This window comes from Sylvia atricapilla, chromosome 19, assembly GCF_009819655.1.
Source record: "Sylvia atricapilla isolate bSylAtr1 chromosome 19, bSylAtr1.pri, whole genome shotgun sequence".
Lineage (NCBI taxonomy): Eukaryota > Metazoa > Chordata > Aves > Passeriformes > Sylviidae > Sylvia > Sylvia atricapilla.
The window spans coordinates 5760236-5781480 of NC_089158.1; the positions used below are offsets into that span (position 1 = coordinate 5760236).

Sequence of the window (21245 nt, forward strand, 5' to 3'; positions counted from 1 at the left end):
TTTTGTCCGACACACCGCCCCGGCGTTGCTGTGCCCTGCGAGGCTTTTCCTATAGGAATGTTTTCCTGAGCCCTTCCCGCGTGCCCTCCCGCCCTCGCCCCAGGCTCTGGAGCGCAGGGCTGGGCAAACTGCTCAGGTTACACCGCGGCTGACTCTGCTGGGTGTACGGAGCTGCGGAAGGGTCTGGCAGGGATGGCTCGGGCGGCAGGTGCCGTTCAAAGGCTCCTCGAGCTGTTACACGGCGTTAACCCTGCTATCGCCAACGCGGTTATTCCATGTGTTGGATTCCAGCCCCCGGGAAGAAGCGCAGAGAGGCTGTGCCTGGCTGGGAGCACCTACGCGGCCCCATTAACCAGAGCCTGAAGAATGTTTGACATAACTCGAGGGGGGATTTGATCTGGTTGAGATGTCTGCAGTCAAGAGGCTCCTGGCTGGGTGAAGTCATTGAATCCCCCGAGGGCTGCTGAGGGAAGCAGGTATAGACTCTCTTCTCAGCTGAGCAGACATCTAAATGCAATTGAATTGCACCTGAGATGGTTTTTGTGTCTTGCTAACAAGAAAAAAACAACAAGGAAAAAAACCAAACAAAGAAAAAACAACACCGAGGTGACCATAGCACATATATATTTACACTTTGAGTGTCTAAGGGAGATGAATGTCATCACAGATCTGTAAAAATTCCAAAAAATCATTGCTTTCCCTTTAAACTTCGTTGAGTTTTAATGTGTACTTTGCTGCTTTTGTTACCTTCTTTCCCAATAAAAAAATTGGAAATAAATATTCCTTATAAATTTACCCTCCAGCACCTGCTGGTGGATTCCTTGGTATTGTTTGCTCACAAACTGATTATTTTAGTCTCTTCACATGAGTCAGTGGCCACCTGCTGATGCCAGGAAAGCACTTGGTTGTGTGGGTCACTTAAATGGTTTACCTGAGACAGCTGGGTTGAAATGTTAATTAAACTGTTGACTAAATTTCCAGTAATCCTTCAAACACTTTTCTGTTTTTTTAATTCTAGGTAAATGCAAAGCCTATGGCTCTCTTCCCTCAGACACCTCAGGCTGTACTGGTGCTCAGGAGAAGGTGGGTAGTGTCTTTCTTTCTTCACAGAGAGGTGTAAATTTTAAAGCTTAATGAAAGCAAATTGAGTAGTAATAATATTATCCACTTGAAAGTAGAAATATTTTGATGTTCTACAATAATCTGTCCTAAGGAATGTATTCTCACTCTCTTTGTGATTAAAATAATTTGGTGCATGTTACTCTTTTTATCTTCTCCTTCAGCTTTGAAACCTGTCTTGCAGAGATCAGAGCTTTTCTTCTGTCTCAAGGGTTTCAGCCTCAGTGACTGGTTGAAATTAAGCTCAATTACAGAAAGTCTGTACTAGCAAGTTTCTGAGTGGAGATTCTTGGTTCCTATGGCATTCCAGCTCATGGAATCCCATATAATCTCAGCAGAATCCCATGCTGCTGGAAGGCTAAGGTATCTCTCTGTACTCTTAGAACACAGCATGTTTTCAGAGGCAGTTCAGTTTCATACAAATGCTCCTCCCATCCTATTTACCTTGCTCCTTTACAGACTCCACAGTGACCACTGAATTCACTGGCACTTCCAGGACCAGGGTCTTAAGAAGAAAGTCAGGCTGGCCTTAAAGCAGATTGGCTTTTCTTTAGTGCTCAGATCCTGCCCCTTACAAAGCCCAGGCTGTGGAGTGTGAGCTGCAGATACATTACAGAGTTCAGAGCAATCTGGACACTCAAACATTGTCCTGATTTCCTAACAATGCTCTTGTCCTCCACAGCTTTCTTCTGTTGACAAGCAGTATTGTGTCTTTTGGAGTGATGAAAGGCAAAGGCACTAAACGGCATCATCAACACGTGGCAGTTCCTTTCATTTTTAATTAAACATATGACAGCCAATGGACTGGTACTGTACCTAAATAAACCACATTCATAGAACAAAGGAAGAAGACACTCTTGAGCGCTAGGTTTAATACACAGCGGGTATCCAACGGATACAACAGAAAAGTTAATTCATTCAGAATTGTAAGGAAGCAACAGTTGTGCATTTTTTTTTTTTGCTCAGTTTCACCAGGTACAAACATTTGAACCAGGCTTCAGCATCAGGCAGGTCCATGGACAGAGTAAAAGGAGATGCTTGCTCATTATAACTAAGGGTATTTTCATTGCAAAACAAGGAAATACATATTTAGTTAGCCTAGAAACCTTTTTTAAAACAAGGAAAGAGTTACAGAGAGAAAGTGACAATTATATTAAATCAAAACAGTCTGATAAAGCAGAAATGTTTCAGTTCAGCAGAGTATCTCACTCCTTAAGTGCTCTCTTCTCCTTCAGCCCCCATGTTGCTTTCCATCCATTCCTGATGACTATTGCCCTCTGTGCTTCATACACATACATGGTTGCCATGGAGACCAGCTGTTTCCCTACTTTTAATTCTCTTTTTGCAGCACAAGCTGTCCTCTAACACCTGAGCCGTGGCAGACTCCTCCCTAAACAGTCTCACGGAAATGTCTTTTCTATGGATACTGCCTGACTGCAGTGCCCTCTAGCTCTTGCCCTACTGGTAATTAATTGCCTTCTTCAGGTAATGGGAGGGAATTGACTCACAGCTCCAAGACTTTTCTTCCCACTCATCTTTTGCAGAGACCAGAGTGACAGCAGCAGAAGCCCAGCCAAGGTAACAAGCTGGGTAGGATTCAGTGCTGAAGAGAATCATTTCAGTAGGAAGGTGCAGGGAAACAGCAGCCATAGTACAGATGAATTATCTGCAGTGTTCTGACTGCCTCAAGTATCAGTGCTAAACTTTCTTGGCTTGGTCTAGATGATAAAGTCTGGTGCTTCTGGGTGTTAAACATCATCCAAGTAGATGCCAATCCTTATGAGCAATTCCTCCCACAGATCTTGAAAAATGGAAGCACTGGTGGGAAGCTGCTCGCCAATTTGCTCATATCTGCTCCACAGAACGTGGACACCTGGCACTGCTGGGTCACTCACAAGGGCTACTGGAGGACAGGGCAGCCTCCTGCCAAGAAGGAAACCACACAGTTCAGGTGAAGGGTTCCTTTGTTGCCACAGTCTTTGCAGGGAGCTACTGAGCTGTGTTCGTGCTCTGCTTGCCAAGCTTTGGAAAATTAAAGGAAGTGTAGTAGTGAAAACATGAAGAGTCTGAGTGGGCCAACAGCTACTGAGCACAAGGAGCCCCTTTGCAATATCCTTATATGCTATGAACTTCTCTCCAGCTGGATTTTCATTTGAAAAATAGAACCTCATTCTGGTTTCTGAGCAGGGTTGGTCACTGGCTGTGTAATTTTGTGTGGAGCTGAAATTTCCTGGCTTGTTCCTTTGATCCAGCAAAGCTGGAAGGCTTCTGAGGCATCCCTGGAGCAGTCAAGCATTTCAGGGTACCCAACTTCCCCTTTTACATTAAACTTTCATAAAAAAATCTGCCACTTTGCCCTCCCTTCCTTTGCAGAACATTGATGTGATGTCTGCAGGCAACTCTCCTGTTCTATCCTCAGCTCTAGATCTATGGTACCAGTTAAATCCTTGCCACCAAAAAATGTTTTCAGGTCACACATTATGCCTGCTGTTTTAGTTAGGGAGACTGAGGCCCAAACTCGTTTCACACTTCCAATTACAGGAATTGTTGGATTGTGATCTGGTGCTCAGAGGGTACTTTCCCCTCTTTGCTTCTTACTGAAGGGAAAATGTTATTTTTCAGCTCATAAAATCTTGAAGACACTGAAGCTTGTAGACAAAGCTCAGGTTACTCTGACAGGGGTGTTATTCCTTTTAATATGCTGCCTTAGGCATTTACCTTGCTGGTGGCCTGACTCAAAATTTTATGTGAGGCTTTCTGCAACAGCCCAGTTAGAATTTCCTCTTTCCCCTGGGACTGGTGACAGATTTCAGCAAGTTGAGCTTTTCTGACAGCCTGGCCTGGTTCCATTCACCTCCTTATTGCTAGGAAATTGAAATCTTTTTATCCTGGTTCAGGCTGAGGTACAACTTGCTCAGGGTCTGTGAGCAGTGAGGACAGAGGTTACCTTTACAGTGTGAAACAGCTTTGATGCAGTGTGGATCTTGTTAGTTTGAGATGCAGCAGGTGAGACTCCAGTAACTGCTCAACTTGTGGAAGCACTGGTTTGGAAAACCCAAACCTTTGAGGATCTCAAGGCAGATAAACCCAAACCATTGGTTGTTCATTAGCTTTGATGTAGTTGTGCCAAAATCTCTGAGTAGAGCCCAATTGCTTGGCTTGGATTGCAGTGAGAGGCTGGGACCTGCTCCAGATGAGATGGGAATTCCTCAGCTCCACTGTCTCCCCAGCGCGGCAGCTGCTTTCTGGGGACAAGGCCTTCTGATAACCTCACATTTGCCATGTGTCCCCTTCTGCTCTACTCCCACCTTGCCAACACAGTCAGAATCTTGAGTGCTTCTTGTCACCTGGTTCAAGGTTTTAGTGGCAGGAGCTTTCACTACATAGGCATTGGAAAGGAAGCAGATGTGGTGGGTGACACTGCCATGTGAAGCAACTTCCTAAGGACAGCACTAAATGGGCAATTAAAAAACAAAGCCTGACTCCCCTAACAACCAAGGCTGTATTTGCAGCCCCTCTTAGTTTTGCATCTAGAAGGAAGATTAGCAAATGTTACACAGAAAACAGATCTTGAAATAAGCTTCCCCATCTCAAAGCTCATAGGGACACAAATTCTTGGGAAACAGGAATAAGAGAAAAATACATTTCAAACGACTGCAAAAAAGTATAATTTGTCAAGTTTTGCAAATCTTATGAAAACAATTTAAAAGTGACACAAAAATATATATGTTTGAAAATACTTAAAAGAAAAAAGTACAGTTCTCACAATATCAAAACAAATGACGTATGGTTAAAAAGGAAAAAAAAGACATTGAATAACACCGTATTGGCAGTAAAAGTAAACCTCTCCAGGCAGTTGTGTTCTGTCAGTTAAAGTGTCAGTTTTTGGATCAAGGATCCATCTCTAATGTGCTCACAAGGACAACATGAACTCTGAGCATTAGCAGAACCTCATAGCAGCGACTCAAATCCAAGAGCAAAGTGTAGGAGGAAAGAGAGCAGCGAGTTACTGTGCTCTGAGGCCTGAAATGTCCCAGCCTGCATGGCCATAGGCTCACCTTCCCCCTGCCAGGCACAACGTCTTTTCTGAATCCCTTCTAAGGGAAGATAGGTGAATTGTCAAAGAACTGTGATGAGCAGTGGGCTGTGATGGACAGCTGTGCTGCTGAGTGCCTGGCTGTGAGGCAAACCTTGGCTTTTGGCTTCCTGAGCCATTACATGTCTGCAGTGTTACAGGTGAAGAGCAGCTCAGTGGGATTCTCCTCTCACCTGTGTCACACAGACTGGAGTAATGCTGCTGATGGGACTGGGACTGCACTCCTAAGTGCTTCTGGGAGTCAGACAGGAATAGGACCTTCTGCTTCTGAGAAAAGGGGGAAGATGTTGGGGCGGAACAAAAGGTGCTGTTTCCTGGGATTGCCTTTCAGAGGGTGCCTGGAGGCTCCCCACCTCCAATTCTAGCAGTTGTGCTGCAGTGAGCTTCCTGTGAAGGGAGATTATGATGCTACTGAGCACAGCTTGTGATGACACAGACTGAGGGAGAGCAGGACAGCTCTGGTCCTTTCCTGGGACTTGCATGAAGGAGTACAGCTGCTCTGGAATAGGGCCTAGCACAGTATAGTATGCAGAGGGAAATACTCTGTTTGGCTTTGTAGCCCTTCCCTACAAAACAGAACACAACTAAAAAAGGTGGTGAAGGACTGAAATGAAGATGTGTAGCCCTTTGTGAACAAACCTTGTGCCTTGTTGCACAGGGGCCCTTCAAGAGAGCAGCTCTGTGTAGCCAAGAACGTATAACTGGTACTACTGATCACCCCTGACCTTCTGAGGCTGGGTGGGCTAGCAGATCCTACCGTACTGCCAATGGGGACAAAACAGACCTCTTGACTTTACTGGGAATGCCTTACTTCCAAATGACCCACAGAGAATTAGCAATGATTCCATTAATATGAGTCTTCTATTAAAAAACTCTTAAGGGAGTGAATTAGTTTGAAATGTCTTCTCTAGTTTGTCCATTTATAAGTCTCACTAAAACGTCAGTTCTTTTGGTCTATCTCTCTGGTATTGTGTCCTTCAACCTCTCTAACCAAATAAATAATTCATCACTGCCTATTGCCCCACTGAGCAGCCAATGCTGATTCAGGACCGGTGTTCTTGAAGACATCACAGGACCTCATGCAGTACAGCAAAAGGGAATTTTCTAAAAAGTGGGAAATAAACATGTCACACTAGTGATCACACAACTAGGTCTTCAAGGTCATGGTCATTTGAGGCTCTCTGTGTGGTCTAAAATAAAAAGGTTAAAAGATACATAATGTAATTGTCTTTGTTTTTTGTTTTCTTTTTATACAGAAATCATACACACGGAACTTCAACCTGAAACTTCATAACAAAAAAGTCCACTAAGTTAAGGAAAGCATTTTGTTGTGCAAAAAGTCCCTCCCCCCTCCCCTATTCACCTTCATCTACTGAGGGTCTCACACACACACATAAAGTTTCCTTCCAACGGGCAAGTTGGTAAGAAAGAGTCCTCCCTATGTACAGTGAGTTAGAGAGAAGCTGGATACAGTGCTGGCAAGAGGCATTGGGTGATTGCCTCTATCTGGAAGTGTCCATGTTCTCCTCCTTAAAGTTACTGCAGTGCTCTATAACTTTCCTATGGATAAAACAAGGACAAGGAGAGAGGGTTTAGTTTAAAGCTTATTGTACCTCAGCTTTGGGACAGTAAGGTAAGAACTGTCCCAGAGTTGATTTCTGTGTAACTGTGTTCTGTTTGTATCTGAGACAGAAACTGTGTCAAAACTAGTAAACTCCACAAAAGCAGCTCCCAACTTGGAATGTCAAGTTATGGTAGTGCATATCCAGATCCAGCTGTGACCATTGATTCATTAACCCCATATCCAAAACCTCAGACGCCTTTAAATCCCACCACAAAATACATGAATACAAGTGTTTGTCCTTCACTGTGCTGTCACCTGTCTCATCCCACACACTGTTTGTAACTGTCTTTTGCAGGCTCCAGTCCCCTCCAGCATTTAGCAACCCTTCAGCTGTGGGAGTACCTGCTGCCCACTCACCAGGTATGTATTCCCAGATCTCTACCTCTCTCTTCTATTCATCCTGCAGGTATGAAATTACAGCTCTCACTTTGCCAATGACCAGAAATTGCAGCTGGCTTTTACAACTCTGAAAGGATGACTCAAAGGAAAGGTGTCATTGCAAGGGTGATGGACTCTGCCTTCTGAAAAATGCTCTCATTTTAACTGTGCAGTTGGCAGGTCAGTGACAGGCCAGTATGAATCTGGAGACAGGTAGCCTACCCAAGTACAGGGAAAAGTGATAACTGGAGACTACTGGCCTAAGAACTGCAATTAGCCATATGGCTCCCTTGCTCAACAAGCCAGTCTACAACCCAGTTGTTTGGCAATGGTCTCTGTGCACTGCCACCTATAAACAGCTGTGTTCTTCTGTTTTCATTCTCTTTTTCCTCTGCTTCTCCTGTGTTCAATTTATACCTCTCATACACATCACTACAGGCCTTGCTTTGGTAGCCTCACTTTATGTGGAACAATTAAAAACTAAACTATGGCTAAACTGAGAGTTTGTGATGGTGCACTGGTGTCCTACCGGGCCATTTCCTTGGTCTCTTGTCGTGCTGAGGCCATTTTAATCATGTCCTTCAGGAGAGGAATCCCACCTTCTTTGATCAGCAGTGGGCAGTACTTGTCAGCTGCAGAGAAAAGAATAAATCAGGTCCTTGTGAACCCTCACAACAGTGGTACAATTGTGACAGGAGGGGAAGGAGAAGGATCAAAACAGTGAAAGAATTTCCTACACACCAAGTTTAATTAGCTTTATTTGGTTGTGCTGCCTGGACATTCCTGCATCATTCAAAGAAGGTCTTCTCTACCTATATAGTTTATGTCAGAAGACTTTTTCTGCTGACAGCCTCAGGTCCACCCCCTCAACTTCTACAATGCAGGGAATATGATTTCAAAAAGAGAACTTACGGTAGACAGAGACCAGGTTATAGAGTGCCCAGGTGGCCCAGTGCTGGCTGACTGGGGAGATCCCTTGTGGAAGAAGTCGAAGGATTGGTTCAAATGACCTGCACAGAAATATTACAGAAGTTGTTAAAACCCAAGAGCTACTTCTTTCAGCACCTTTGCCACTCACAGCAAACTCTGCTCATAGATACCACAGCAGTAAATCCATTGGCATGTCAAAGATTCTGGCACCCAGGCTAAGTCAGTGTCTCAGGGCAGTGCTGGCAGAATTACAGGCCCCACCACTTCAGCACAAACACACTGCCCAGAGAAATAGCTGCAATGAAGGCAACTGAGCCCAGGAACTGATTTCCATCCTCCATTAGCCATTTCCTCACAAGAGTTGAAATCCAGCAGCACTGATCAGTTTGAGGAGGGACAAAGCCAAACTGTACCCAGGCAAAGCTGTCTGCACATGTGCAAGGGTTGCTGCTGTTTCTTCTGGCAACAATACTATATCATCTATGTTGCAAACTGGCACTGTATGCCAGTTCTGGATCCCTGCCAAGCACTGTAAGGGAATTCTGAATACCTGACACCCTCTTACAGGAAGGGGTTTAGAGGATTCCAGAAGTTGTATTAACCTTGGAAGGGATTTCTGGTAACTGTGTCTAAATATGCCCCAGAGAAGAGTGAAAGCATGTGACTTTGGCAAGCAAACAGACTTAAAAGACAGACTTCAAAGGACAGCAGTATCAGAGGAAAATGCTTAGGCAGTCCCAGACAGACCATGGTTTTACTGGACTACTCAATTTCAGCAGAAACATGCAGGAGAAATTCTGCTGCAAAACTTCTCCCATAGGGATTGTCAGGTAAGGTGTCTAATTTCAGCATCTTATGTAACAAGTTTCAAAGAAAGATGTAAAACCCTCACTAAAGAATATGTCCCTGAGAATGTTTCTCCTTCACTCTGAACAGAGCCTCCATGCTAGGCTCTCTCTCTCTTCCTTTCTCTCTGTTGGTGTTTCCTTCCTATGACAATCCTGGCTCCTGTGTGAGTGAGCCAATCTTTTCCATTCCTCACCTATAATTGATATTTCTCCTGGAGTTAATATCCCAGCTCTGGATGGCTGCCCACATCCTCTTCACAACTTCTTCTCTGTGAGGCTCATAGATCCCCCAGGCCTCTGGACCATCAAACATGATATGGGAGAGCACTCCACAGGCATTATATGACACCTCAATCCCATCAGCTTTGCTCTCCAGCAGGTTGCTGCCAAGAGAGAAGAGATCGCTTAGAGCTGCTGATGCAGTAAAGATTCTTAAGTCTCCAGGTGGTTCAGGAGAAGACATCAGAGCTGAGCTGGTTGCCAGCCAGGCACTCACCTGAACACACTGATGAACTGGGAGGTCATGAGCTGAGGGCGGAGCTCCTTCACTTCTGCCACATTGCCCAGGAGGCCCAGCATGTTGCGGTGCAGCTCCTGTTTCTCTGGGAACTCCTGACCAGCAAGGAACAGGATTATACACAGGTAGGACTCTGGTGATGCTGAGAACAAGCAACCCTGGGAAAAGGCTGTACAGCACATCCAGAAAAGCTCAGTATTTTTGGATGGTCAGCAATGGCTCCTTGGCAGGTGCCAAACGGTGCTAAAGGAATGTGTGAAAAGGGAGGATCAAAACCAGGCCCACTGCTCACTGCTGCTCTGCTTGAGGGGGCTGAGCACAGACTGGCAAAAGGGAAGATGAGTTCACTGTAAGTTTGTCCGTTCTACTGGCTGGGTGGAATGATGTGAGAAAGATCCTACACAAGCTTTTACTTTCCTCTTTGTGAAATGTAGGAAGTAATGCCTGGAGAGGAGCAGAGCCAGGGGTCCTGCCCAGGCACCTGCCTCTCCAGTGCTCCTGTCAGCATCTCTCCAGAGACAGTCAGACACTTACTTTCAAGCACTCCAAGAACAGTTTCATGCCACTGTAGTTAAGGAACATCTCGCAGTTATCTGGGGTCTCATCAGTGATGTTCCAGAGAGCACTCCAGGAGAACTCCATCACCTGATCACACTATAGGGAAAGAGACAGAATCAGAGCTTTGCTAATGCAGGAGCCTGGTGCAAACCAATCACCTGTTTCCTCTCTGGTATCACCCTAGAAGACTTCAGAGGTAAGAAAACCTTGTTGTTCACTTTCAACTTGTCAGTAAGTGGGTTCTTTGTTTAGTATTTTTGCCTCCCTGTCACATTCCCCTGCCCTCACCCTGGGATAGGAAATTCTGCAATGTCAGCTGAGATGTCTTATGTTTGTTAGAGAAGCTGAGCTGGCACTCGGGGCTGATCTCCACGCCTAAGTCAGACTGAAGAGAAGATATTCTATGTGTATGTTTTTTTCTGGGAAACACTCACCGTTTTATCAGCCAACTTCTTCTGAATCAACTTCAGCATTGTCTGTGGCCAAAGAAAGGGGAAGAGTGAGAAACAGTTCAAAAAACTATGGAGCTAAAACTTTACCAGCCCTGCAGTATCACAGCAGTTATGGTCAATTTTGAACCTTCTGCAGAGAACCTACTTGATTTATCTTTCTCTAAACCACTGGGACTGGGTCATGTTCCAAGTTGCAAGAATTTACAAAGCTGAACTATGCCACAGTCCCAGAGCTGTTGATTTTGCAGTTGAGTCAGTTTTGAGCTGTATGACAAGGTCTGTGATGTGGCATAGCTGTGCCAAAGCAACAGCCTTTGCAGTTCTTGAAAAAGGTGGGGGATATGGGTTGAGCTGGGAAATTAATGCGAACTTGGGGAGAAGTAGAAGGAGACAGTCACAAGGTGGTACCAGATCTGGAAATAACCCGATGTGGTGAGCTCAGGTGTTAGGTTACAGTGCCTTCCTGTCCTCACACCAGCCTGTCTCTGGGATCATGACTTCCAGTGTTGGTAAGCAAGTACAGGGATAGCTTCCAGGAGGGGTCAGCATTGCTGGCACACCGGTTCCCTCTGTGATATTGAGAGGTTGGATCATGTCTGGAGGCATTTGATGGGCAGCTGCAAGGGAATTGTCCTAGCCTGGGTTACGGAGAAGTAGACACCTTGGGACCATACCAACCATGACAAACCCCATCTTGCCCACAGCTTCTTTGTGGTCATTGTCCACCTGGCAGACCAGGGCATTGCAGAGGTGCACAGCGATGCGCTGGATAGACTCATCCTGCCGGCTTTGGTTGAGGATGTTGAGCAGCAGCTCGTTCACTCGGCGGTACTGGAACTCCAGCTCCTCGGGAATGCTGAAGTTACACAGTGTCAGGCAGCAGTTCCGCTGGACCTGGGTCAAAAGGAAGCAAACCTTGGGCCAAGTGGCTACAAAAGCCCACACCCCACCAACTCATGTTTCCTTGCTGCTTGGTACTGAAACCATCTTCTTGCCTGACTACAGCTACTGAGATTTCTGTTACCCTCTGATCTAGTGCTGTGCTTTAGCTCCATGACTGTCACTCCAGTCTCACAAGGCCTTCAAATTATCCAGGGCCCACTGCTGTCCAAGCCAGTTCCTCACTGCCTGTGGGCCCTCTACACAGCTGACTCCCAGAGATTTGAGATTTTTTTTTTTCCACTGACTAACCACCCCCTTTACGCACAACCATTTCATCCCACAGTCAGTGCTGGGCATCTGTGTGTCACATACACCCTTTGACCACTGCTCATGGATAAAAAGGAGCACCCTGCATGTAATCCCCATTGCTGAGTGGAGACTAGGCGTAGACCTGAGCAATAACTTCTCTGCCTTAACTCCGTGCAAGCAGAGGAAACCCAAACACTGACACCAGGCTGAAGAACTAATACAGGGAAAGAAGACTGTGGGAACCAAAGGGCTGCTCTTACTGTGACCTCCTGGTAGGACTCCATGCCGTTCAGCACCACCTGGATGACCTGGCGCCGCAGCTTCACGCTCTGCTCCATGCGGTACTCAGAGTTAGTCAAGTAGAAGAGTGCAGCACTGCCTGTCACCTGGATGTTTTTGTCATCCTTGTGGCACTTGAGGGCTGTGATCACCAGCTGCAGAGAAGCAACACAGAGCTTCAGTGCTGTGGACTTGCTGCTAATTCTTGGAGTGGCTGTTAGAAGCCCACAAGGAATGTGTGGCCCAGGCATTGCAGGAATGTGCTTAGGAAATGAAGGTAGCCAGTTCCACTGTGCTACTGGAATGTTCTCTGGAATGGCCTGATACAGTGTCCCAGTGTGGGAAGAAAGAATGGGAGTGCAAAATTCCCTTTGCCAGGGTTCAGGGTGAGGCCAAGGCTTACCTGGAGGGCTCTCAGCAGCTGGCTGCAGCGCTCGATGCGGGCAATGTCAAAAAGCAGGTTGATGGCCCGGGAAGTGATTTCCGGCCGGTGCTCGGTGTAAGCCTCGATGGCATTCAGGACCTGCTCCTCGTTCTTGTCTCCACTCACCTGGCATGGAAGAGCAGAAAGAGTCAGGGGAGAAATTATGAAGGAGGAAAACCAATGTGAGAAGGAAACTCTGAAAGGTCAAAGGGTATACCTTCCTTCTGCCCTGAGAATAGATTCAGCCCAGAATGAGACAGGTTGAGTCACTTTTCAGCCCAGAGGGATAAGAAAGGGCACCTTTGGGGCAGGAGAACACTATTCAAAAGCAGGACTCTTACTGTCTTAAATCCTTTTCTGTAGTCACAGTCCTTCAGGCAGGATGATTTCTCCATGCTTTTCTCCAAGGGGCGTGTTTTTCAACCCTTATAAAAACTATGTGGGGCACAGGTGCTGCTTTCTGGCAGTTTTCTTGCATTATGAAGTAGTTATTGAAAGGTCATAGCTCAGTTGTCACACCCAAGACCCAAAGAACTCCACTCTACTGGCAGGCAGTGTTCTCATGTTCTTTCCACTTCTAACAAGTTCCTACTGCCAGTATTCCTGCAGCCTCCTTACCTTGTAGGCTGGAATATGGGTCAGGCGACAGAGGGACGTTTCAAAAAGGCCCAAGAACTGCAGTGGTCGTTTCAGACCCCGGAAGGGAGCAATGCTGCTCTTTGCTGGCTCAATGCTGGGGTGAAAAAACAAGAATGCTCATGTTGGTACCATGTTTCTTCAGGTGTCTCCTGCCACAGAGATGGCTGTCAGCCCTCAATTCACTCTGACTGTACTGCTTCATACCCAGAGTGGTAAAAGCTACACTTCATTTTATACCAGGCAGCCGCTTATGAACATAACTCTAAATATTCATCACAAGTGATCCTGAATGAAAGGTGAATGTGCTGAATGGAACCAGCAGTAAGAATTACTGCAGAGAGGATGTGGCTTTTCCAGGTAAAATTTGTCGTGGAAATTCACTAGTTGGTGTGAAAATTTCCTCTTTAAGGGCTGTGGATTTCATTGTCCAACATATTTATAATGAGATGGACATGCCAAGTCTGCTTCTGGAAGCATCCAGCAACACTGTTTTTGCTGCCATGTTCCTTATTGACTAAGAGCCAGTGCATTTTCACCAGCTCTGGTGAGAAGGAGCCAGTACTGTCTCACTTCTTTGCTTCTGTTCAGCAAATGCTTAATAGGAGGGCAGAGCTCCTGGCTGATGTGGAAAACTGGACCTCTAGGTATGCCTCTGCTGAAGGGCACCAAGATTTCCAAGGCCTGATCTGCCCAGTATCCAGGTCAAATCTGAAAACAGGCCTTTAGATTCCAAGCTCCAAAAACACTCAGCCCTCCTATGAATGCTGATGTATTGACTCAGTGTGTAAATGTTCTGTCAGAAGAGCCTGGATTTCTGCAAGGGTAAGAGTATTTTGTGTAGGAAATGTGTAAAGGGCTTTGGAGTCCTTTGAGAAAAAAATCCTGCAGGAGATCCCTGGGAGAATGTGTGGGGAAAAGAACTGAAATACTTCAGATATGCATGGCAGGCAGATGGGATGAATTCTTTATTACTCTTACAAGTCCTCACGTGTTGCATACAGCAATCACAGCTGATTCTCACACCAGTCTCTACTGTCAGGGCAACCTGGCAAGAGTTGTATCCTGCTTTTCAGTACTGATGAGACCTACTGAATTTGGGAACTCAGAAGAGGGAACTGTTCTTAATTCATCTTTGACTGATCTATCCATTCAAGCAGACCTCAGTAATTGCTGTTTCCTTACCTTGTCTGGCCCATCTTCTCCTCCATGCTGGGGATAGTGCAGTTCTCCAGCATGGTGTGCCCTGAGATGTCGAGTGAAGTGAGGTTCACCAGGTTTTCCACAAACAAGTTCAGAACCCGCCGGGTCAGCTTGAACTTGTAATAACTGGACAGATGGTCTCGGGAGATATCCAGGTGCCTGCAAGTGATAGAAATCATCTCACAGCCTTGAAAGCATTAGCTGGGACTTCTGCCTCCCTACCAGAGCCAAATGTGATTATTATTTATCATTATTTCCTTCCCAAGATACAGGAATGTGGTTCTGTAGGCTCTGGCAGCAGCAGCTGGCCCTGTATCTAACCAAAGCACAAAGATATCTGGTAGAGGGCTATCTGGAATGGACCACAGTGAATTATCTAGCCACACATCACAAAGGAAATTGCTCCAGGCTCAGAAACTACTTTTCCCAAACTCCATCACAGCAGCCACCTGAGCATTTCTACCTGGAGATTAACATGCACCAGAGGATCTGTGCATCCCCACATCTTGCCTCCTCCCACAAATTAAGTTACACAAAAAGCTGAACCCAGCAGTGGGTACCTCTCTGATAGCAGGCAAGAACACCATTCCTGAAAGACCTTTCCCTATCAGCTGGAGAAGGACAAAGAAGGAAGAACAGATCTGCTGACCTGAGCTTGCGAAGCTGTGCGATCACTTGGATGTGCTCCTCTGAAAGGTCCATGTTGTAAAGCACTAAGGAAACCAGACTGTCCTTCCACTGGGTCAGGAAGCCCACATCATTCAGCTGGATCCCAGAAAGGTCGAGAGCTGCAAGGGAGGCCAAGGGCCGCAGCAGTGTCTCCACGTTTACCCCCTCGATCAGGCGGCCCAGGTTCAGGATGCGCAGGCGGCTGAAGCCTTCAAAAGTAAAGTCCTTGACCAAGACCTGGCGAGTGGGGTTCACCAGGCAGTCGTCCTCACAGCCCCCGGGGTTCTCCTCCTCGTAGAAGATATTGCAGCAGCCAAAGAGGCTCAGGGAGATCAGTGTGTGGCTGAAGCTCACCAAGGTTTGGAGGCTCTTGGCTGTCAGCTTCTCACAGTTAGTCAGGTAGAGCTCAATAAGATCCTGAAAAAAGGGAAATCAAGGTTAGAGAGATGTCACAGGTGAAGTGCCCACCCTGTTTGCCCCATACCTCCCACTGGGACAGCCTGAAACCATGTATCACCCAACTTGACCAGTGTCCTATGCCATTCCCAACAGTGGCTTCAGGAGCTCAGAAGGGAGAAGCTGAGGTTAGTCCAATGCAAGCCTGGACAGCAAAGGATGAAGCCTTGAGAACCTCTGGATGCCTGGGATTCTAGCTGGTGCCCATGCTGCTATGTGATGTGGCAGCTGTCAGTGCAACCCCACCTGTTTCCTGATGGCCTCCAGGTCCTGGTCCTGCACAATGTGTTCCCGCAGGTGGATCCGAGCTAGCCTGGTGCTCCGTGGGTCTGAGAAGAGTGTGAAGAAGCTTTCATGGGGTTCAAAGATGCTGTCTGTCTTCACCAGCTCCACGTACCTGTGTGGGGCAATGGTGTTAGCACAGCACAGGCTCAATCACAGCTCTGACACCTGCACTGGTGACAAGGAAGTGTCAGAGTTGTGAGCACACACCAACCCACTCACCCCCGTATCACCCAGATCAGCCTTTTGTGCAAAGGAGCTCACCCAACCTCTTCTGGCACAGAACCAGCGGTCCCTAGGAAAATCTTGAGCAAAGATTTGTGCAAAACTCTGTGTGTGTGAGCAAACTGAATTCTGGCAAGCACAGACTCCAGGAATTTTTTCCCTAGCTGTTTAAATTTAGTAATTTGATTTTTTTTTTGTTTTTCATTTTTCAGAAAATTAGCTGGCCAGAATTCTCTGCCAGACTTTGTGGGCACAAGTTCAGCCAAGAGAGACTGTGACAGCCAAACTACATAAATCACTGTGGAAACAGGTTGCTTTATAAAACTGTGGGAGCAGCAGCCTTAAAATTTAACATCTGTTAGCACTTTGCACTCTTATTTCTCTTCTTGGACAGTGTTGTAATGCTTCAGTGACAGGAAATGGGAAGGCTTCCTTGTTGCCCACTGACATTCTAGGAAGAAGCAGTGAGTTTCAATCTGGGTTTACTCTTTTCATTTCCCTTTTTACAGCATCTCATTGAGCTTGGACTAACTTGGAAAGGGCGATTTCCACAGAAATTAGAATGACAGCAGTACAAAAGGCAACACTTCCTTCTGAAGTTCATGCAAACCCTTATTTGCCAATACGATCAACTGGAAAAACACAGCCCTACAAATTCTTTCCAATAATTCTTTTTGGAGATCTAATCTCTCCTTTCTCCGAGCTCCCAGCCCCTTCCCAAACCAGGCTTCAAACGTACTCGTTGACAAGTTTGTCACAGATTTCGCTTGGCAGGAAGATGTCGGGATGGAGCCGGAGCGTTTCGTTGTCCAGAAGGTAGCAGAGAGTCCCCTCCAGGTTGCGAAGGCAATAATCAGTGCACAAGGTCATCAGCGACTCAGGACTGTCAGATGCCATCTTGAGGGAAATTATGGGTAGGGGAGGAGCAGAAAGAAGCTTTTGATGCAGGAGATCCTCCCCTCAAATGAAGTTCTGGGATGAATTTATGGGGCCATCAGGACAGCTGTAAGCAGAGAGGGGGGAAAAAGATGCATTGAGAAAAGCACAACTGCAAGTGTCCCATAAAGCTGTCACACCAGCAGGATGCTTGTTGTATTTACAGCCCAACACTTGCTGACCTCAAAAGGACCCACAGCAGTTTGGCCTCTCTGGCAGTGTGCCCTGAATTCCTTGGTATGCCCACTCCGAGGGAATACTGTGGGAATGAATTAGTGTGATGTGCTTGGAAATGAGGCTACACAGCAAAATGTTTCCTCATTGCAGGGTTATCTGGCTGACAAAGGCCCTCGGAAAGGGAAGTGGTAGGAGCCACATTGCTTGGTTTCCTTCAGAGTGGGTTGGATAAACCAGCAGAACATTTACTGTCAGCATAATCCTTTGTGTAGCACTGGTGGGATCTGTGGCCCTGTATCTCCTACCTGTCATTCTCTTTGCCAGCATTCCAAGTCAAGTTTCATTTTCAAGCTCAGTGTTTCTCTGTAGTGCCAAGCCAGAAGCTTCATGCAAGTCCTTGAACTAGAGTGTGAAGTGGATCAGAAGCCAGAGGGAAACACACAGACTGGTCTGGGATGCCTTTGAGTGCAGTGTAAAGGGAAGGATTATGATTGTGCCAGACACCTCTACATCCAGCTCACCCTCACCTTCCCAAATCTGCCACAAAGAGGGACTAAACTGGAAAAAGGCAAGGTGCTTTTGCCCTTTTTCATTTCTGGAACAGGATAAAGGATGGGTGAGGCAGACAACTGGGGGAAACTATCCCTGTCTGTTTTCTGATTTGAAACTACTTGACTGCTCTGGTATAAAAACTTACTCACTGGGGCCTTGAGGGGCTTATCAGAAAAGTCAGCTTGAGGAACAACAGTGACATTTCACTTTCAAGGGGTCAAATCACATTACAAGCAAACCTAAACTCTTCTAAATATTTCTACAGACACAAAAAATTGTGTTGAAATTTTTTTTTTAATATAAACCCTGTGTCTTATCAATAATGTCCCTACTGGTCCTGAGAACACTGATGCTGTGGAGGTAGTTGTTATTCTCTGCACCACAACTGAGCAGCCATTGCTGGAGAAGTTGTTGCAAAATGTTCTTAACCATATTCCGTTTCTGATCTTTATCCTGCAGCTGCAAATAGCAGGACACTTGTGTGTCACCAGCTCTCTGCTTCTCTATAGCTTCTGCTGCTCTCTCATTCCTTCATTCCATTGGTATCAGTATGAGACAGAAGAGTTTAACTCCCATTCCTCAGCTTAATCACTCTAAAAGGTAAAAATCCCTGAAACTTCAGCAATCATAAAAATTACACTTTAAACTCTCTCCAGTCATGGTGTTAAAGGTGGAACTAGCTCTTTTGGTCACTGAGTGCTGAGCTGGGAGTCAGATAAAACTGTGACTCCTCAATAATGCCACAAGAGCTCCACTGAGGTGCATGTGGTCCAATGAGTGAAAATGAAGGGGTTTTAACTTTGATAGAGGAGCTCCACAATCCACAGTTCTCATCTTCGGAGTTAAATAAAGTGAGAAGTCAAGGCTGAAATGGGTCACTGAGTGCAGAGTATTGTCTCCCTGGCTGGGAGGTCCTGGCAAAGGGAATGCAGGTGGGAGGAAGCTGTCCTGTGTCTGCTTTGGAGATGAATTGGCCTCACCTCAGAACAAGTCCCTCTTGTAGATTTTGCCTGAAGCTTGCTGGAGAGAATCTTTCCAGAAAGGCAAGATCGACAGGAAGATCTGAACCAGCTGGGAAGCATGTTCTGCTGTACCTACCAGTTCCCCTGTGCCATCAGACAGGAGATCCCTGCAGCCAGTGTTCTTCCACTGTTTACTACCAACGGCCAGAGAACTCGGAAACAAATTCCCATTGACAATCTATTGTCACGTGCAGCTGGAAACAACCAGTGCTTGGGACTTGTCCAAGCAGCTCAGAGCACCAGAGGGCAAGGACTGCCTTCCTGTGGCTCTGACAAGCCTCTGTTCCCTCTCTGCTCAGACCAGCACAATGCAGCTGGTTGATCTCAGCCCTGAAGAAATCAGCTGTCCTTTAACTTCTGAGCTCCCCGTGATCCACCAACACAATCCCATGCAGAAGTTTAATACCAAGAATGGTTAAATTGTCCCAGTGAAATAAGGCAAAAAAATCCCTTTTATCCTCCTGATTTATTACAGATATCTGAGGTATCTGAGCAGCTGCTGTGACCTTTTGTCTAGAACACAACACAAGCTGGCCTCTCCCTCCTTAGACTGAAGACATGACACCTCAGCAGCAGAGAGGGAAGTAAGAGTGTCAATAGCTGCCTTGATCAATACTGTCTCTAATTATAGCCTCAATGAGTGACAAAATTAAAAGAATTGGAGTGGCTGAAAATTCATTCACATTTGTCTATTTGTTTTCCTCAGGAAGTTTCACACAGGATGAAGCTGCCTAGTGACTGCCACCAGTGCTTTTCCAGCAATGAGCTGCCTGGTGCCATGTGGGTTTTGGAAAAGTTAAAGACAGATGCATGAAAGATGCTGAAAATGGTAAAGCGAGAACTGAAAAGGGACCAGAACTTCAGCTGCCAGTATTTTTTCCAATTTATTTCTCTGACGGATTTGCATCCATCTTAGTGCACCAAGTAATTGAGCTCCTCAGACCCTCGGGAGCAGGCACACAAAAGCCATGGGCACACAGCCCTCTCTGTTCAGTAACAGCACCCTCCTGCCATCCACAGACCCAAAACCAGGTGCAGTACAGGCAGCTCTACCTACCCCATCCCCAGCATCCAGGACCCACCAGCCTCTTTGCAAGTATTGCTTATTTCCAGGCTGCATCTGCATTGTTACAGCATTCCAGGCTGCACCGGCATGTGAGGCTCAGGACCTCTCCTGGGGCTGCCAGTACCAATGTCCTCTCCCTTGGACTTCAGACTGATCATCTCTCCCAGCCTCTCTCCAGGCAGTGCCCAGAGCCAAGCCTGACTCACCGTGGCTCCACGCCAACCACACAACATTTACGCTGTTGCTACAAAAATGATTGGCAAAGCTGACTGTTCCAGCATCAGGGACTCGTCCAAGGAGAGGGCAAACAATATGCACTGACATGAGCTGATTACAGCGACTTCAGAATTACAAATGTAATGTAAATGCAGAGTTTGGCACAGGTTATGCTCTGAAGGGAAACTGCACTGTCACTTTAGCTGGCATCTTGCAGCTGCAAATCACGGTGATGTTATTAGTTGATGGGTCATCGCTGCCTTTGTGGGGAAACACCATCCCTTCTTACACCAGGGAAAGTGAAGTACGAGATCGATCTATATATCCTCTGTCCCAGCAAAGCCTGCAATTCCTGAACTTGTCAGGCAGCCAGACTGACTTCGTAAATACAACAGCTCGCACCCACCGGGAAATGTGTTGATCTTTGTACCTGCCTGCAGTAAAGACGCTCCTTCAGCTCACTGAATTACATCACGGACTTTCGTCCTGTAAGTCGCCTGCCCAAGAAGGCCACCTGGAATCACGGCTCTCTGGGCGCTGGGGCTCCACCAGCCCGTGATGGTCTCTATCAACCCCGCGGGCAGCGCTGGCCCCGAACCCGAGCGCTCCGTCGTCCCCAGGCACTCAGAGGTCACGTCGCCGGGCAGCGCCGGAGCTGCTGCCGCGGGCCGGAGCCCTGCCTGGCGGGGCCCGCCTGCTTCCGGCAGTCCCGGGGAGGGACGGGGACTGTGCCGGTGGCACCGTCCGGTACCGCTGGGGGCGGCGGTTCCTCCCCCCGCCCAGGAGGGCAGGCCCGGCGGCCCCGGGTCGGGCTGCGGAGGGAGGCACCGGTACTCACCTGGCGCCATGGGGGACTGGTCCCGGCTGCTCCCGGCTCCCCGGGGCGGGCCGGGGTCCGCGTCCTGCTCGGGCCCGCTCCCCCCGCCGCAGCGTCCGCTGTCAACAAACCCGCCGTCACTTCCTTCGCCCCCGCCGGAAGCGCCACCGAGTCCTTCCCCGGAAACGCCGGCACGGCCGGAACGCTCGGTCAGCGGGGAGCAGCGGGGACGGGGACGTTCTGTGACGTCACAAGGCCGTGACGCCACGCGGCGGAGGCACTGACGTCACTGCGCGGGGCAGAGCTTGGCCGCGGCGGCCCGGCAGTGCCTCCCCGTGACGGGTGGGCGCAGCCCAACCTGTCCCTCACTCAGGGGCTGCGGCTGCCGCCGCCGCAGAACCGGGGTCCCACTGCGCCCCCTCACTGAGCGGGGCCATTCCCGCAGGCCCCGCTCATGGTTGCCATTGGCATGAGCTGGAGAGTGCCCGGGACAGCGCGACCACCCCAGGGGTCTCCTTAGTGCTTGTGGAACCAGCTGCTCCAGGCCGCGGGGTCTCTCCCGGTGCCTGGAG

At 47.6% G+C, this 21245-nt stretch overlaps 1 protein-coding gene across 1 annotated transcript; it reads right to left on the minus strand.

Annotated features, from left to right (window-relative positions):
• Positions 1–1878: 1878 nt before the first annotated feature.
• Positions 1879–21112, minus strand: ZER1 (zyg-11 related cell cycle regulator). Its single transcript, XM_066332697.1, has 16 exons — positions 20695–21112; positions 16627–16890; positions 15627–15777; positions 14905–15341; positions 14238–14414; positions 13035–13149; positions 12396–12542; positions 11974–12147; positions 11201–11416; positions 10505–10546; positions 10047–10166; positions 9492–9607; positions 9190–9378; positions 8130–8227; positions 7747–7849; positions 1879–6775 (listed from the first exon to the last, which is right to left on the minus strand). Exons 2-16 carry the CDS (start codon positions 16782–16784, stop codon positions 6718–6720), a joined length of 2301 nt encoding a protein of 766 aa, XP_066188794.1. The 5' UTR covers positions 16785–16890; positions 20695–21112; the 3' UTR covers positions 1879–6717.
• Between the last annotated feature and the right edge of the window lie 133 nt (positions 21113–21245).

Bases quoted from the DNA above. Each gene is read 5' to 3' on its own strand.
- ZER1 (XM_066332697.1), bottom strand. From the start codon at position 16,784: ATGGCATCTGACAGTCCTGAGTCGCTGATGACCTTGTGCACTGATTAT. The intron at 9,379-9,491 runs GTGAGTGCCTGG...CTCTCTTGGCAG, and splicing joins CAGTTCATCAGTGTGTTCAG to CAACCTGCTGGAGAGCAAAG. The intron at 8,228-9,189 runs GTGAGGAATGGA...ATTTCTGTGCAG, and splicing joins AGGAGAAATATCAATTATAG to GTCATTTGAACCAATCCTTC.